This window comes from Daucus carota, chromosome 6 (genome assembly GCF_001625215.2).
Source record: "Daucus carota subsp. sativus chromosome 6, DH1 v3.0, whole genome shotgun sequence".
NCBI lineage: Eukaryota > Viridiplantae > Streptophyta > Magnoliopsida > Apiales > Apiaceae > Daucus > Daucus carota.
In genome coordinates this window covers 6,182,605-6,200,110 of record NC_030386.2, presented here as the reverse complement: position 1 = coordinate 6,200,110, position 17,506 = coordinate 6,182,605, and the positions used below count along the sequence as shown (strand labels likewise).

The window sequence follows — 17,506 nt, the reverse complement described above, 5'->3', positions numbered from 1 at the left end:
GAGATTTTATTGGTTGGTTCATACTTCCATTATGCTAATATCATTTGGTTGTTTGGTTTAGTTCTCTGCTCCAAGATAAAAATGAATAATAACAATAATATTTATATATTTAATCTTTTTAAATTATTATATATATATATATATATTATATAACAATTTTATAAATTTGAATATTAAAACTTTTTGTCTTTAAAAATACTTATCTTTCAATATATGTTGATGAGTCCAATTATAAAAAAAATTAACATTTGTATAAAAAATTAAATACAGAAAGTATGTATTATATTTATTAAATAAATATTGAAATTTTAAAAATATATGGATAAAAACATATAATTTAGTTTTGAATATCAACCGGCTAAAATTTATTTTTGTAAAATATTAGTAATTATTTAACATGACATCCACATTAAAATATACAAAAAAAAACACATAACACTTTATTTTTCATAAAAATGATTTGCTAAGATTATAATTACATAGTCAAACACTAATTAAACTTAATATATGAAATCTTAGATCCAAACTCATCCAAATTAAATATTATAGAAGCGAAATAAAATTCAGAATAGAATCTCATATATATATATATATATATATATATATATATATATATATATATATATATTGTATGATTAATATTACATAGAATTATTTTATTTTTGATCCATAATAAATATTTTAGATATTATTATTATTTATAATAAAAAATTAATTAACTTAAAATTAGAATTTAATTCGAACTTCAGGAGAGATTCTATTCTTATTCTATATTCACATCCTCTGTGGTAGGGCTGAGCATTCGGTCGGTTCGGTTCAAAACCGAACCGAATCGAAAAAACCGAAAACTGAAATAGCTTTTTTTTCCCGAAATTGAACCGAACCGAACAAACCGAATCATTTTGGTTCGGTTTCGGTTTTTATCTAAGAAATCGAAATTTTTTTATCACATTCACCAAATTTTTTTTGAAACCATCTGCTAGTAAAGAACTGTGATTACACCACCCAACACAACACCCGTAGTCCTCACTACTTTACCAAAAGCATGCCACTGAAATATTATATCAAAAATTGAATCAAACCAAAATTATTTTCGGTTCAAACCGAAAAACAGAATTAACCGAAATTCTGGAAAAAATGAAACCAAACCGAACCCCGAACCGAAATTTTACGGTTCGGGGTTTCGGTTCGATTTTGTTCGCTGCTGCTCTGTGGTGCTTCTTTTGAAGGGGGGTCTTTTTGAGTAATACGGTCTATATATATTATTGTGTTAAATCACGGGTACAAGGGAGAGTGCAAAGTAACCTCGCCTCTTATAATTTGAACGAAGAGTAAAGGACAGTGCAGCTGGTCGTCCTATCGATCCCCCCCACCACATCTACTATTAGCGTCGTTTTTCTTCTCCAAATTCATTCTCTGCCGGTATGTTTTCTTTTCATCCCATCTAATCTCAACCTATCTTATCCTATTTACTTTTTTTAAAACTAATTTGGACTTGATCTAGGGTTTACGTTAATAATCCCTCTCTCTCTCTGATTTAATTAATTAGTTTTTTTAGCTCAAATAGATTAAAAAGGAGACCCTTTATTCTAATTTGATTGTTATCACGTTAAACATAGTTAATTGAATTCAATTTTTGGATTTTGTGAATTTGTAATTCTTGAATTGTTGGGTTTTGTTTAGGAATCTCATATTAGACTGGTTATATATCTACATGGTTTTGACAACATGGGTTGGCAATATATTTTTAATTGAGTTATTGTTAATGTTATTCTTGGTTATCTCGGTCTCAGAGGTTTCTTTGTTCGGTTATAATGGATGATATAGCAATGAAATAAAAATAGTCAAGGCGGGGGAGAAGGATGTAAGGAGTGGATTTTTTTTTCAAAAGGTGGAATTTTTTTATTGATGAGTTTTGTTAGAGAAACGAGGACGGAAGAGGATGAGCATTTATCCCTGTATTAGATGGGTTGAATGTCTAGCTTAACTGGTATAAAATGTGATGCGGAGATAATGAAGATCATAAGTATAATTCACTGATCCATTCTTACCCAATTATATCCCCTAACTAAACGTAGGGTTCGAGATTAATTGATATACGGAAATATGTAATATTACAGTTCAAGTTGGAATGTTTACATTTACGTTGTACTTGCTTGTAATGTATTTGCTTTCATAGATCTCAAATATGGTTGAAGAAGGAAGAGTGCACCCAGATTGCAGAAATGCAGACAACCCATACCACATATGTAGTGAATACTGTTTCACAGTTATTGCTGAAGCCAAGAAACATACTAGTAAAGCTGATCTTGGTGAGTTTGCTGCTCTTCTTTTAGTGATCTTGTTGAATTAAGTTTGTTATGTATTTCTCAGTATGGTACCATTTTCAAGTCAAATCCTTTTACTGCAGCAATGTCTTCTTTTGCCTTTCAACGTCTTACTCTGTCGTGTTAGTTGTTGGGGAAGAATGTTTGCTCAAGAAATAACTAATTAGTTCTTTAGGATTCATATGTTGAGCCAATGTTTTGATTAAACAAATTGAAGGCATACCTTACTAGTGGTATACCTCACTAGTGTTTATAGAGCATATGGCAATTTTAATCGAATCTTGCAGTGAAAGGAATCCAGTTTTTAGAAGCTTCTTCTGTGTGGTCATGGATAAAATCAAGATCTGTCCACTTTTTTGGGCAATTAATATTATTTCTTACTTATGTATGCATCTCTTAGGTGACCATCACCGTTGCTTGATATTGCTAAGTGCAACATTGATATTATTTCTTACTTATGTGTGCATCTCTTAGGTGACCATCCGTTGCTTGATATTGGTAAGTACAACATTGATTGCAATTACTATCTCGTTGTGACTGATAGCACTCCATTGTTATTACCTAATTAATTTTTTAATTTGATAATTTGTTGCTTCTGTCACAATTTTAAGGTTTATCTCGTCATGTCCTTGTCTTTTTATCTCTGGTTTTGCATGTCTGGATCTATTTATCTTTCCTTTATGTTTACTTCCAGTTGTTTTCATAATTTTCCTCCCAGATATGTTTTAGTGATTATTTTTTGTCATTTTGAAATTTTGGAAGCTGATGTATGAGCACAATAATTGTGTTGTCTATTTTGGTATCGTTAGTCACTGAGATCTGTTTCTAATATAGCACCAGATTATCTAGTTTTGTTGTAGCATGATTATTCATTATTTTATTTTATTTTATTTTCTTTAATTTGATGGCAATAGACAAGGCTTTAGTTTTGTGCTTGGATGTATAATATAACAATTTATAGACCCTTTTTTATGACTCAGTTTTCACCCCAATATACATGGCTTACCTTTCTATTATTTTCTATAGCAATGCAACCTAAAGATGGAAATCAGTCGGCTTCTGCTGCCAATCCAAATCAGGGTGAGGATCTATTGGATGAAAGGCAGGCTAGTGAAGAAAAGACAGATGCTAGTGATAGTCAAGATGTTGAACACAATGTGGATGTAGACTTTACCCAGCTTAAAGGCACAAAGAGAAAGTATTTCGAACTAAAACTGAAAATGGTAATGTGGATTTGTTCTTTTTCTAATTTATCATTTAGAGGTTGCTAAATTTCTCGTCATTTTTCTTTCCATATATTTTCTGATCTTGTATGAGTTACCTATATGTAGAATCAAGCAAGAAAAGCCAATCAAACTGACATGATGGCTGAGAAGAAAAGAATGGAAGCTCCCCAAGAATCTAGAGGCATTTCGAAACAAAAATGGAATGAAGAGAGGAAGAAAAAAATTGGCAAACTTCTTGATGCCAATGGTTTAGATATGAGTAAAGCTTATATGCTGGATACTGAACAGATGGCAGAGATGAAGTATAAGAAATGGGAAAAGGAGCATGCTCCTTCTGGTTGGGATGGTATGCCTTTATCCCTCTTCTAAACAGTGTTACCTCATGGAAAAGTTGAACTTGTTTAAGAGCTTTTTGGGTTATGTTAGTTTCCCAATGACTAAACACTTAGTATGACCTTTGGCAAAGAGGTCGTGGTCACTATTTCTGCATATAATATATTTTAATCATTTTTTCAATATGCATCAAGGTACGATATAAAACAATCAAACACTATAAATCATGTTATAAATTCAAGTTGCAAGTTGCTGCCTGTAGTTTTCCCGAAGTACAATCTGACTATCTTCTATCTTGCTGGCCACTATTAATTATAAAGATTGGTATCATAATAATCTTTTCCACAACTTGTTAAGCATCTTAATTGCATTAGGAAAGGCTTGCTAGCAACTAGCAAGTCTTGTTAACGTTTTTATCACCTTGTAGATGCTATTATTGCTGGACCTGATGTTTAATGTCTTGCTTGGCCAGTTTTTAACCAGAAAACATTGTTTAATGCGTACAAGAAGAGGACAAAGAATATAGATGTTGATCTCGTAGAGTACAATAAAATGAAAGAAGCTGATCCTGAATTCTATCGAGATGCTTCGAGTCTACAATACGGAAAGGTAAGCAACTCTGCTTCTATGTTAGTCTTGTATAGGTTTTTATGACAAATGAAATGGCTATTTAGTCACTAAATTCACCCCCAACTTGCAGTCTCACTATGAGACTGAAAGAGTTTGTTGTCAACATAATGAACCAATATTAAACTTATAGTTAGGTTTCGCCATTTAAAGTGTTTACAAATGGATGTAGAACTGACTGCACCTGCTTATGTTTAAATGAAATTCCTGACTCTGTGAATCTAACACCCAACTTTCTACTTGTATCAGGGTCACTAAATTTGCTTCTATCTAACTGAAAGTTGATTAAAATTTGTTAAGTTCTTAAGGATTATTTCGCTGCCCACTCATTTCTTTACGGTATTTTTCACTGTCAGGCACGCATTTAAGGTGAATATAAAGTAGTTTCATAGCTTATTTTTTAAATTTTCTATTTTTGAATAATAATTTGAACACAAGATTTCTACTCGGGAGGAAAAAAATTAAAATAATTTATGAAACTATGATTTATAGGAGCATGCCAAACCCTCTGTACCCCAAATGTAAACAACTTGGGAGCGATGAGTGGCAGAGGGAGCATTTTTTATTTTTTTACTTACATATACATATCGTTATATATACACTGTATATATATAAGTTTCTCAACTAAGAGACCAAGCTGGGTTGTATTCTTCTTTTCTATTACGTATTTGATTTTAAATTGGCCTTGGACTTTTCTTTTGGATTTGGCCGAAAATTATTATTTAATACTTAAATTTTTATCAATAAATTAGTATGGACATATAAAATTGTACCGGAGTATCATCATAAAATAATGGGTTTTTCAAGATTAGATGTTAGATGTTTTAATATAAATGAAGTATTTTTAAGGCAGAATAATTTAATCTCTTGATTCAAAATAACAACAACAACAACAATAATAATAATTAAATGCAGGCTGGGTTTTTTATAAAATAACTTGTAATATAGTACTCTCGCTGTCCTTCTCATTTTTTACGGTTTGTTGCATTGCTTGACACCCCTTTGAAGGTGCATATAAAATGTAGTTTCATAATTTTATTTTTAAAATTTTCCTTTTTCTTATGAATATTTATATATTAAATATTTATACAGAAGACCCTTACTATTTTACTTAATCGCATTGGTTTGTATTAAGTTTGTATTTTTTAGTAGTTTGTATTAGAGTAGGACCCTATATACATGCTTATTAAGTCGACAAGTCGAGGCTCGGCGCCCGGATGCCTTGGAATCGACTAGTCGACAAGTCGCCCGACTAATCGAAATAAGTCGACAAGTCGTGATATACATAAATTAATATATATATATATATATATATATATATATATATATATATATATATATATATATATATATATATATATAAACACATCATTCAATATTTCAAATAGGAAAGAGATAATAAGTTCAAATACCAAAAGTCAAGTATCCCTAAGCAAATAAAAACATAATAGATGAGTGAAATAAACTAATCAAGCATGAAGTCATTAAATCTTCATATCCCTCTCGAGTATTCTCTGAGGATGGCCGCAATCTGAGTTAAGCAGCAATTGGAAATCAAAGGGGCAACCTTCCTGATCATGCATAATAGATCAGAATTAAAAAAATGATAATTTTTTTCCATTAAATATGAAGAAAAAATAATTAAAAAATAATCATTAAACGTTTTTAATAAAACTGGACTTATGAAATAAATAAAATTGTATAAGTAAAATAAAACTAGAATTTAATTTTTAAAAATAAAAGATGAAAAAAATATGAATAAAAATTAATTAATATTAAATAAAAAATAATTATTAAAACGTTTTTTAATATAATACTAATACTAATTAATAAAACTGGATGAAAAATAAATATCTTTTTCAGAAAAAAAGAAATAAAATATAAATATTAAAATGTTTTAAATAAAAGTTTTTAAGTAAAAGCATAATTTAGAATTAATTTTGAAAAGTAAAAGATTAAATAAAATCAAAAATGGAATAAAAAAGGTACATGTACTACCGTTGTACTGCCCACAATATATACACACACGCGACTGTGTGTATATACATCTGGGAGACTAAAAATGAAAAAAAGAAGAAACGGACAGAAGAGGGAGAGGAGAAGACGAGAAGAGAGAGAGAAGAGAGAGAGGAATGGAGAAGGAGAGAGAGAGGAAGCTTACCGGAGTCGCGGCGCAGCAAACAACACGTAAGTATAGGTTAAAACTGGGTCGGGTTAAATCTGATTGGACCGGGTCGGTACCGGGTCGGGTCGGGTTTGACCCATGTCCGACTTTTCTTCTCAGTCGTTCAACGACTAATTCATTTTACCGACTTTCCGACTAGTCGACGACTAGTCGTCGACTCAATAAGCATGCCTATATATGTATATATGTGTGTGTATATGTATATGCATATAGGATATATTATGCTAAGGGTTCTAAGTGGAACATGACCCATGTATATATGTATATTAATTTTTGGTCTTTAGAATTGTGTTGAGTGTTCATTATTTTGGGTTCATTTTTGAATGAAGTGGGTCAAAGTAGTGGTTCAATGAGTTGACTGCAAACTTCGATTGGATGATGAATCTGCAAGCTGGGCATGAGTTTAGTCAATAAATTTCCCCTTGACCCTTTTTGAAATACACGTCATTTCTTACATGGCAGCTGAGGTGCAAGATGAAGCTGCATGATATTAGTCAATGACATTTATCTACATTAAAATTTCTGAATGTGTAACCACTGTTCAATATGTAAATGTAGGTTTAGTGATTAGGATTTTTATTTTGATGATGAAATTGCAAGTTAGGTGTCAGTTTGATAATTAAAAGCTGGGTGTCAGTAATAGCCATTTAACCCTTTTTTCTTTTTTTTCTTTTTTTACATTTTTAAAGGCGGTCAAAACTTTAATCACATCTATTGGCAGGCACCAAAGATCTCAGAGGATAAGATTGACAAGATGGTGAAGGAGCTCAAGGACAGGGATGAGAAAAGAAATACATTTAGCAGGAGGAGGAAGTTCCACGAAGAGAAGGACATTGACTCGATCAATGACCGGAATGAGCACTTTAATAAGAAGATCGAGCGAGCCTTTGGCAGATACACACTAGAGATCAAGAACAATCTTGAGAGAGGAACTGCTTTACCTGATTGAGAGGTGTTCTGCAATTATGATCCACTAAATGCCTCTGTTAAGTGTGCTTTAAGCTGAATTCTACTTAAATGCTTGTATGTTAAGCAATTGTTCAGTTTACTGCAATTCAGAAATTTTATCATGAAGCTGAAGTATTTTGATAATACTTAAATGTATTTTCCGACTCGATGTGTAATTTTATGATGTTTAAGATTGAATCGATATGAGATAGCGTAAAATTGGTTCACAGTTGAGTATGTGATGCCTGATGGGACTCTCATTAGAGCACAATCACGAAGACAATGATGGCTTTGGTTAAGAATAAATTAAAATTTCACTGATTGATTAACCGATATTTGTTAAACTCCTTACGAGAAGAAAGTCAAGTAATAATTAAATTTGTCAAAATTTAGGTGTAATATTTGATTCGTTAAAACTTATTCAAAAATCGTTAATCGGTCAACTGCATGATGTAGCAGACTAAGGTATTGCAATAAACGGTATATAATAATATTTTAGATGCACGACAAATAATACGCTTGTTTATTCCATTATTTCATCATTACTCAATATTCAAATTATTCCATTATCTTATTTATTGATAAAATCATTTGGTTCTAGATCATAAAATCATAATAATTTAATATTTGAACAATATTTGATATATATTACTCACAAAACTTATTCATTTATAATGTTATGTGTTATATATATATATAATGTTATTTGGTCAAATAATAAATATAGTATTATTTGCATATATTACATATAATGGACATTATTATATTATTTAAAATGTTTATATACACGAGAAAACCCCGTCCGATCCGAAATCCGATGAATTTGGATTTGCATTTAGTTTTAAAATCCGAGAATATTTGAATTTTGATTTGAATTTAACTATATCTGTTTCATATCCGACCCGTTGTCGTTCTTGTACATGATATACACACTGTTACGAAGTATGCATATCCGAAAAACCCGACCTATTGTGAAATTAGAGGTATTTGGATTCACATTCAGTTTTAAAACCCGAAAATATTTAAATTTGGATTTGAATTTAACTAAATCCGATCTATTTTCATTCTTCTGCATGATACAAACACTGTTACGAAGTCTGCATATCATCTATCTGGGATCGCGAGAAGCAAATGATTTATTTCTCATATTAGATTCGATTTTTAGTTATTCTAAACTCATATCTATTGTTTAGATGATTTTTTTTCTATTTAAAACCCATATCTTAAATTCAAGTTTTTATTTGTTTAGCTCGGTTTTTGTTTCACAATCAGGTTGTAGTTGTCAGTTTGAGGGTTCATCCCGACTGTGTTTTTATGTTTTATGTTCAACAAAATCTTATTGTTCGTCAAAAAAATAATTACTCATATAATATGTTATATCAATCATATCCCTTCCACCTCTTAATGAGTTGTTATTAACATGCCCGATGGCCGATTCTAATTCCAATCCGGTACCCTCTCGAACCAAACTCCTCTCGGCGGACATATATTTTCATAAAAATACTCCTTTATTCTCTTTACAAGACCAGCAACGCTAATATGGATCATTAATATATGGAAATTCTATGCAGTCGAGCAGTAGCAGCATATACAAGTAGTATAAAACTCCTTCATAAGCATTATTACTACAGTTTATAGGAACTAATTCAAACCGAAACTTGCTTAAATTTCATAAGATAGTATCTAAGCAGAGTGCCCTGCCTTGCTCGGACAAACCATTCGTGCTTACATCTTTGAAACAGGCAAACCTGCAGTACAAAAATATTACTAGTCAAACAGAGAAACCAATTTTAAAACAATCAGACAAACAACAACAATTGAAAGAATTGGTCGTAGTACTTAGGCTTTTAGCATTCACAATGCTTGGAGATGCAGCAGGTGGTGGAGCGTTTTCGTTTAAGAATGGTTCGACCCGGTTGGGATCAGACCAAACAGGGTATCCTTTAATCTTGCCCTGAACACACAAACATTAAGAATTTTAGTAGAGTTCCTCGTGTACAAGCCGAAACAAAGATAAAATTCTGTATTGTTTTCGAGGATTGTAGACAGTTATACCAAAACATTTAAAGCAGCTAGTGTTGCCATTCCTTCTCGAGTCCACTGCATAAACAACATTTTGAATTAGGTATACTTAAAAAAAAAATTGTTCAGTTAAAAACCACGGACTAAAGTTTAGAAAATAAAAAATCATCTGATTTACCCCTGCAAAATATAAGTCAGTACTAAATATTACCTTGGAAGCGGAAGCAATGTGGGGAACAACAATTGCATTCTTCATATCAGCGAGACCAGGTTTCATGTACGGCTCTTCCTGATGGAATATGTATCATAAATGATTTGTGCAGTAAATTACAAATAATTTACAAAATGAATGTGAACTGAAAAATTGGGAAAAAATGATTATATCTCTGTATACCTCGAACACATCTAGGCCTACGCGAAACATAGGATTTTGTTTCAGGTGTTCCACGAGAGCTGTCTCATCCACTACAGGTCCCCTGCTACAGTTCACAAGAATCGCTTCCTACAAATTCAGATTTCTCAAGCTAAAGCAAGACTTGCCACTATCAAAGTCGTCAACAAACTCTAAAGACAAGTCGTAAAATAATGTCTACCTTCTTCATCTTTGAGAGCCTCTCTTTGTTTATCAGGTGATATGTCGTCTTATCCAAAATCGGATGCAGACTTATCTACGAGGGGTTTACATTACAAATTAGGTTTAACTAAAACTGAAAGAGACTGCACATTAGTAATCTGCTTTCATGAGTTCTACAAGAAATCTCACCACATCAGCCTGTTGGAGCACCTCGTCCATGGATGATGCTCTTTTCCAAGTTACTGGTTGCTCACCATTTGCTTTCAAGAATTGACCGTAAGCTGCAACAAGAAACCACCATTATTCAGCGTAAATATGATATTTCATTAGATAATTCTGAATACTTTATGAACCAAAACATGCCTGTGACAAATTTTTCCAGACGCGTGGCTTGGTACAGATCATAGTATATTAAGTTCATTTTAAATCCTTCAATCTGCCACATGAAAACAACATATTAATCTTGTTAACAATAACGCTGATCTGTATGCTCTACTGGGGGTATATTTCTGTAACAGTATTGTATTTCAGAAGACAATTTAGCAGCCTTCCACACATATTACCAATCATAAGAGAATCATGATTTTAACAAGTCAAAAGCTGGGTCTAGGATTACATAAACGCATTACCATCATTCTAGCATAAGCAGATCCAATGCGACCAGCTCCAATCACACCTACTGTCTGTCCCTTAAGCAAGTTCCCGACAAACCTAACAATAAACTACCTATCAAATCACACAATTGGATTCAACACGAGATAATAAAGTAAAATTTCTGCCATAGATAGTAGTCATACAGATGCGGAAGCCATCCATCATATAAACCAGCCCTCATAAACTCATCTGCCTCAACAATTCTTCTGGCTGCAGATACTGAAAGTGATGCTGCTAGCTCTGCTGTTGTCTCGGTGAGGACACCCTAAACATATAGGCCGAGTGATGTTATAATATAATTGGTAATCATCTTGATAGTAGTAGTCAATTTACACAAGAATCGAGTAGCGTGAGTAGATAAACGAGTCCTTAATATGTTTATGCTACTTGCACGAATGAAACGATTAAGATAAGAATTGAGAAAGAAACTTACAGGAGTGTTTCCAACAGCAACGCCATACTTATTTGCAGCATTAACATCAACATTGTTGTAGCCCACAGCCATGTTACTAAAAGCTGTACCCCCTGCTTTACTCAACGCAGAGAAAAGCGTCTCTCCCCAATCTTCAGTCAGCTGAAACGTAAAAATTAAAAAATTTGAGATAGATATAGTAAGTGAAGTCTTGGAGAAACCAAAAACACGAATGTAAGAAAGAACCTGTCCAATGACTCCATCACACTTATCTCCGATAAGAGCAATGATATCTTCGACAGACAGTATAGTTTTGGTGAGCGTGCATATCTGAAGAAGAAGAAGGAAGAGGTTGAATAACAAAGAAAAAAGAAGAAAGGCAGAAGGAGAAGAGAAATGATTACTTCAACGCGACAATCTTGTTGAGTCAAGAGATTGATCCAGCGGGTTCCTGGCATGGGTTTGGTGCTGATGACTCTGTACTTGCCATTTGGATTCCACACCTCAATAGAAACTGGCTTGGCCATTTTGGATTTGGATTTGGATGAGTAGTATGAGCTTCTTTATTAAGAGGCTCTTGTAAATTATTGTTGGTCACACCAACTTGATAGTGTTCATCTTACTATTGTGGTGCATGTTTGTTTGTAGCTATCCAATGGATTTGGTCCTTCCATTCACCCATGGATAACAAAGCCACATTAGCCAAGCATTAAGGATTGAAATTTGAGTAATAATAATAATATACAGAGTAGTGTCACGTACTCCAAATTCTGTTCCCAAATTTTTTTTCTCAAATGACATGATACAGAGATGACTACTTTTAATTGGATAGTTGATGTGCATATAGGAGATCCCATTATTATTAGTGTGAGTTGAACCAATCATACGTTGCCAATTAGATTTGGGAAAAATAATTCAGAAATATTTTTTTGGATATCTAGCATTTTCCTAATATATAATATAAAAAAGTGGTGGGTTCCAACCAGACTTCACCAAAACTTGCGGAATTTAGGAATGAAATCAAGATTAAGAATCTGTCTTCTGCCTGTGATTTTGGGATTGCAGAATTAATGGGGAAACATCCAACATCAAGTTGCATTTAAGATACTACTAGTATTCAGATTGTGATCAAGCATTCCAACAAAACAGGGTAGTGGGAGGGATTTGCTTAGTAATAATAATAGCATTGCATCATGTCCCCTACGGCCTGCTCAGCAACGCAAATTCCAGTTCAATGGTATACAAACCACAAAGATTTAGAGTTTTGGCATATTTACGATGAGGCTACATAATTTCACTCGAGCATCAACTTAACTACTCACAAACCAACACGTATACACATAATCATTCCACAACTCATTCTTCAGAATCGAACCATACAAAATGAAGATCAAACAACATCAACCACATTCAAGAATATATAGAGATCAAAATCTATACCAAATCATAGCAAAAGGACTATCATTTCTCCAAAGATGTTAATTCAAAACAGCCAGTTAAGTTTCAAAACCACAAATCTCTTATATACCTACTTAAGATAGACATTGCAGCTAGAATCCTAAATCATATTTAAAATTTCACACAACTTGGGCTGCAAGCAGGTTCACTCGAATGCCCAAGCATTCTCCCTGCGAACCTCCTCTTCTTCCTCTTGAGTAAAATCATTTTTGATGTTGAAAGTCTTCCTGATCTCCTCTGGAGTCTTTCCCTTGATCATATCTGCAACAGCTTGGCATGTCAAATCCAAAAGGCTTTTGATATTAAGGTAATTTGCAGCCTGAAATTTGGAAACAGCACTATTAGCAAAACGAGATCGGGTTATAAACACAGAATCACAAAAAAGATGGAATTCAAACATGAAATAATGAAATATGTCAATAGTAATAAGAGTATCAAATGCCAATGCATTTCATAATTGTTGGTTACATAATGCAAGAGAATTGTTCGCCTCCCAGCTCATGGGGTGATTGTTTCCACAAAGGAAATGAAACCACTGGTGAAAGTATTGTTCATAAGAAGATAATTTAAGAAACAAACAAAACACAACTAAGTTATTGACTATTTGCAATGGAAAACCAAACTCTAGTCTTCTTTAGTTTAAAAAAAAGAAGAATGTTTTGGATATAATATATGGATAATAGTACATGATAGAAATATACATGCATGGAACTTTAAACATAATCTCAGTGGCAAAGAGCTTTCAAATTTTAGAAAGCAACTAACAAAATAAACTTAAGATGTGAACTTATGTGAGTAGAAAATGCATGATGTTGTCTTAAAAAATACCAGACAAAATCGTGATCCATGATCAAAACAGACCAGACACATTCTTAATAACTGACACTTACAGTAGCCACTGACTCAACGAGAGCTCTCTGTTCTACACAAAATTAAATTAAATTTTCAGTTCATGAAATTCATAACAAACCATTAGAATATTAATAACCCCCATTTTTTCTCAACCATAAAAGCAACCTCAATGCCTCTTCTTCCTTACCTATAAATGAGCCAGGTGGACAAATATAGGGATCCATACAAAATCGACAAGACTCTCTCCAACCATTCCTCCCTTCCCTAAAAGTTTTAGGAGAGAGGAATTTGAACCCCATAATTGAGGGAGCAAAGTAGTGCCCCTATTTCTGTTAAGATATGCCTTAGTTGCTGCAACTGATTGTTTTCTTTAACTGTTTTATTAACTCTAGTTCTTATGTATTAACTATGTATGGTTAGGTCAGTAGGGTGAATTTTAGATATGCCTATGACATGTCTACATAATGCTCACAAACTTAATTTAGAAAGGTTTGTCTATTGGTGGTATGGTGCAATGGTAGATCATGTCATCATGGAGAAGATGCATTTTAATTTGTGATCGATTGGATAAGCAGGGTCATGCACGTCATTCCTACCAGATAATTCATAGTGAAATTTCTGTATGATCCTACAAAGGCTTTATCTTTGCTTCTAGTGAAATTAGTCTTATGAATATTTAAGATTTCAAGTGGTTAAATATTTGAGTTTGGCTTTGAATAGTGAAATCAGTCTTATGGTTAAATGATTGCAGGTCAATTATGTCATATTTTACATCTTTGTTGAATGTGAATTTGAATGAAAGGACGATATTAATTCATCTCAAATCCTCCAAATCCAAATACCTCCTTTTAGTACACAAAAAACCTACTCAACAAAAAAAGGGTCGAGCTACCAAATTTTGTACCTAGGAGGATATGTTACTTGTTTCTGCTTGGCAAAACATTTGCATGGATCCAACACAAGGGAGCAACCAAACACATCAAAATTATAGGGACATAGTTGCAGCTTTTTACGCAGAGAACAAAACATTTATTTCAAGTGAACCAACAGCTGATTCATTGTCTTATCAGTGGTCCAAATCAATGGGTATTATAATCAAATTTAGGGAAGAAATCAAAGTGGACTTTCTGAACAAGACAAGGTATTATTTCCTTCAGATCTTTAATTTTGTTGTGAACTTTATGTTTCCTCGCAATATGCTCTTGTAATTATCTTTTTTTCCCCTTGCATTTGTAACTGATCTTCATTCCCAGAATAGCAAGTACGTTTGATGTTTTACTTGATGCTTTTCTTTCTTTGTTTTTGCATCATTGGATAGCTACGCCAAACAATGAAGATGTATTCAAGCCTACAAAAAAGACCTTCCAGTTGATACATTTTGGACAGAATTGCAGAACTGCCCAAAATTTAGAGTTAATGTTGCCAAAAAACCCTGAAGTATCAAGCACTGGATAACCTAACTTCTTCTGCAAGTGCTCAAAGTCCATTTATTGGCACTCCGGTCCCAGAAAGTGAAGAAAGAATTGAAAAGATCTGATAATGATGCAAAAGGTGATGAATTCATTGCAGTTCTAAGCCAAGTAAAAGATACAGTGAGTAAGTTGTCTGCAGCGAGAAATGAGACAATCCAACAATTGATTGAGCTAAAAAAAGGATTAAAGGCAGCGGAGGAAAGGGAGAAAGCAAGGGAAGAACGAGACATCGACGTGTAAGAACTGTCCATCTTGGTCACTGATACTAGACCATGGAGGCACCTCTCGCACAAATATTACAATTCTCTCAAAGACGACATTTAGAAAGAGGCTCAGTTGTGTTTATTGTACTTGTTTTGTAATATCATGTTAAATTGTGGATTCGTACTATCAACTATGTATTGAACAAACTTTTATTTCCATGTCAAATTTCTAATTTCAAAATATTAGTTAAATACTATTTTCAAAATATAGGTAATGCCATTAGAGTCAAGTAGCTTTTTTTGTTCCTTAAAATTAAGGCAACTATTAGTATATCATATTTTAGGGGGTTAAAGTAGGGATGGCCATTGGAGTTGCTCTAACGACCAAAACTTTACTTCATAAATAAAACCTCGAAATATATACATGTCAGGTAAGAGTGTACAGGTTATCTTTCAAAATTTAGTTGTTGCAACCCCAAACAATATAAAACAATAGTCCTCTAAATCCCAAACTTTAAAGGAAATACACACAACCCAACTTGGTAAATCAGAGATATATTTCCAGAGAAAAGTTATATGAAGATCTCCATTTTATTGGAGACCTCGAACCCCATATATGTTCTACACGCAGGAGATGTTTTGCATAATTGCATGACAATATATTTTGCAGCGTTTTTCTTCTTGCAGAAGATATATAACCTCCAAAGTCTCTAATAAAAAAAATGATCTTCATAGAACTCAGCCGTATAATTCCATACTCCCACAATCAATTAATCCACTAATCTTCGGACACAAACCTTATCCCTTGATACACTAAACACAAATAGCATAAAATACAGGACCCAAGCAACAGATAAAATCCTATTATTCCGAAACAATTAATCTACATATACTCTATCTCAAGTTACAGAGCCAACAGTCACCTAAGAAATGAAACATATATGCTGATATATCTAGCTGGCAAATTATTGACCCATAACCTTAAAAACACAAACACACAGTAAAAGTTATCAACAAGGGCAATTCACAATTTCACACATACATACATAAAATATATAATCTCAAAAAACATAGTATACACATAGAAATCAAGAGAAGGGCCACGAGATTAATAGAAATAAAAGTAAAGAGAGAATGAGTACCAAGATAAGATCAAAAAGCGTGCCCTGGTCAACCTTAATAAACTCAGCATCAAAACTCTTCAATTCATCGTCAGCAGCAGACCTAGACTCAACGTGTTTCTTACAATACTCAATCACCTTGGCCAAGATCTTACTAGACACGTTTGGAAGAGGGATTGTTGTGTTTGCACAATCATCCTCAATCATGTGTTTCATCGTTTGAGATTCGAGTGCGACAGCCTCGTCCACCTCGAATGTCTCGTTATCTGAGCTTTTCAGAACAATCATCTTTGTTTCTGCAGACATACTTGTTTTCCTTTTTTTTTTTTCCAATTATATATGCAGTCCCTCTATCTTTAAAGGGTGCTGTTCCTCGACAACCGCGTGTTAGATATGGGTTATCTAACACACTGTACGGAGGCGTTAGATCTATATTTCAAAGGTCCAGATTCAATATGAGATTTTAATGTATCCGTTATAAAAAACCGCGGATAAAGAAAACTCCTTTCCGCGGTAAATAACCGCGGATACATTCAAAACCCAAAATTGAATCTGAGCACTTGAAATATAAATCCAACGGTAAATCCAACGGCCCCCGTACAGTGTGTTAGATAACCCTTATCTAACACGCGATTGCTGTGGAACAGGACCCGTCTTTAAATACCGGTTTGAAACAGGGTCCTTTCATTTTTTCCCGATGTTTTCTTAAAACACATACTCCCTCCGTCCCCAAAAGATTGAACTGCTTTGACTTTCACGGAGATTAAGAAAAATGTAGTAAAATAAATTAAATTAGTTGAAAAGTTGGTAAAGTGGTGGGCCCCATCAAAATTTTAATAATAGATTTGAGATAATGGAGGAAAGTAGTGGGTGTAATAGTGTTTAGAGATCTCAAATAGTCTCTTAAATCACTCCTAAATATAATATAAAATATTGACTCTTAGTGATTTAATGTAGGTTCAACTCCAACAACACCTCTTATATTCACTCCGTATTTGTTTTTATCTATACTATACTATAATAAGCCAACATGGGTATAATTTGTAGTCCTAGGTTTTAGTTATATTTTTTGGTTTGGTACTCTCCTTTTGG

At 33.2% G+C, this 17,506-nt stretch overlaps 3 protein-coding genes across 3 annotated transcripts; 1 reads left to right on the top strand and 2 right to left on the bottom strand.

Annotated features, from left to right (window-relative positions):
* The first annotated feature begins 1,182 nt into the window (after nt 1–1,182).
* Nucleotides 1,183–7,844, top strand: LOC108192791 (uncharacterized). Its single transcript, XM_017359278.2, has 6 exons — nt 1,183–1,422; nt 2,180–2,312; nt 3,354–3,550; nt 3,659–3,899; nt 4,359–4,495; nt 7,420–7,844. The coding sequence occupies exons 2-6, from the start codon at nt 2,189–2,191 to the stop codon at nt 7,645–7,647; spliced, it is 927 nt and encodes a 308-aa protein (XP_017214767.1). The 5' UTR covers nt 1,183–1,422; nt 2,180–2,188; the 3' UTR covers nt 7,648–7,844.
* A 1,332-nt stretch (nt 7,845–9,176) lies between these two features.
* Nucleotides 9,177–12,019, bottom strand: LOC108193041 (glycerate dehydrogenase HPR, peroxisomal). The gene is made up of 13 exons (XM_017359606.2): nt 11,713–12,019; nt 11,555–11,638; nt 11,330–11,470; nt 11,040–11,161; nt 10,872–10,953; nt 10,606–10,678; nt 10,432–10,523; nt 10,262–10,336; nt 10,063–10,170; nt 9,880–9,957; nt 9,702–9,746; nt 9,486–9,600; nt 9,177–9,394 (listed from the first exon to the last, which is right to left on the bottom strand). Exons 1-13 carry the CDS (start codon nt 11,833–11,835, stop codon nt 9,372–9,374), a joined length of 1,161 nt encoding a protein of 386 aa, XP_017215095.1. The 5' UTR covers nt 11,836–12,019; the 3' UTR covers nt 9,177–9,371.
* A 724-nt stretch (nt 12,020–12,743) lies between these two features.
* LOC108225043 (SKP1-like protein 1B) lies at nt 12,744–16,746 on the bottom strand. The gene is made up of 2 exons (XM_017399846.2): nt 16,436–16,746; nt 12,744–13,085 (listed from the first exon to the last, which is right to left on the bottom strand). The coding sequence occupies exons 1-2, from the start codon at nt 16,718–16,720 to the stop codon at nt 12,912–12,914; spliced, it is 459 nt and encodes a 152-aa protein (XP_017255335.1). The 5' UTR covers nt 16,721–16,746; the 3' UTR covers nt 12,744–12,911.
* Nucleotides 16,747–17,506: the final 760 nt, after the last annotated feature.

Bases quoted from the DNA above. Each gene is read 5' to 3' on its own strand.
- LOC108192791 (XM_017359278.2), top strand. From the start codon at position 2,189: ATGGTTGAAGAAGGAAGAGTGCACCCAGATTGCAGAAATGCAGACAAC. The intron at 3,551-3,658 runs GTAATGTGGATT...ACCTATATGTAG, and splicing joins TCGAACTAAAACTGAAAATG to AATCAAGCAAGAAAAGCCAA. The intron at 4,496-7,419 runs GTAAGCAACTCT...ATCTATTGGCAG, and splicing joins CGAGTCTACAATACGGAAAG to GCACCAAAGATCTCAGAGGA.
- LOC108193041 (XM_017359606.2), bottom strand. From the start codon at position 11,835: ATGGCCAAGCCAGTTTCTATTGAGGTGTGGAATCCAAATGGCAAGTAC. The intron at 11,471-11,554 runs GTTCTTTCTTAC...TTTACGTTTCAG, and splicing joins GTGATGGAGTCATTGGACAG to CTGACTGAAGATTGGGGAGA. The intron at 10,171-10,261 runs GTAGACATTATT...CTGAATTTGTAG, and splicing joins GGCTCTCAAAGATGAAGAAG to GAAGCGATTCTTGTGAACTG.
- LOC108225043 (XM_017399846.2), bottom strand. From the start codon at position 16,720: ATGTCTGCAGAAACAAAGATGATTGTTCTGAAAAGCTCAGATAACGAG. The intron at 13,086-16,435 runs GTACTCATTCTC...TCCAAATTTCAG, and splicing joins CGCTTTTTGATCTTATCTTG to GCTGCAAATTACCTTAATAT.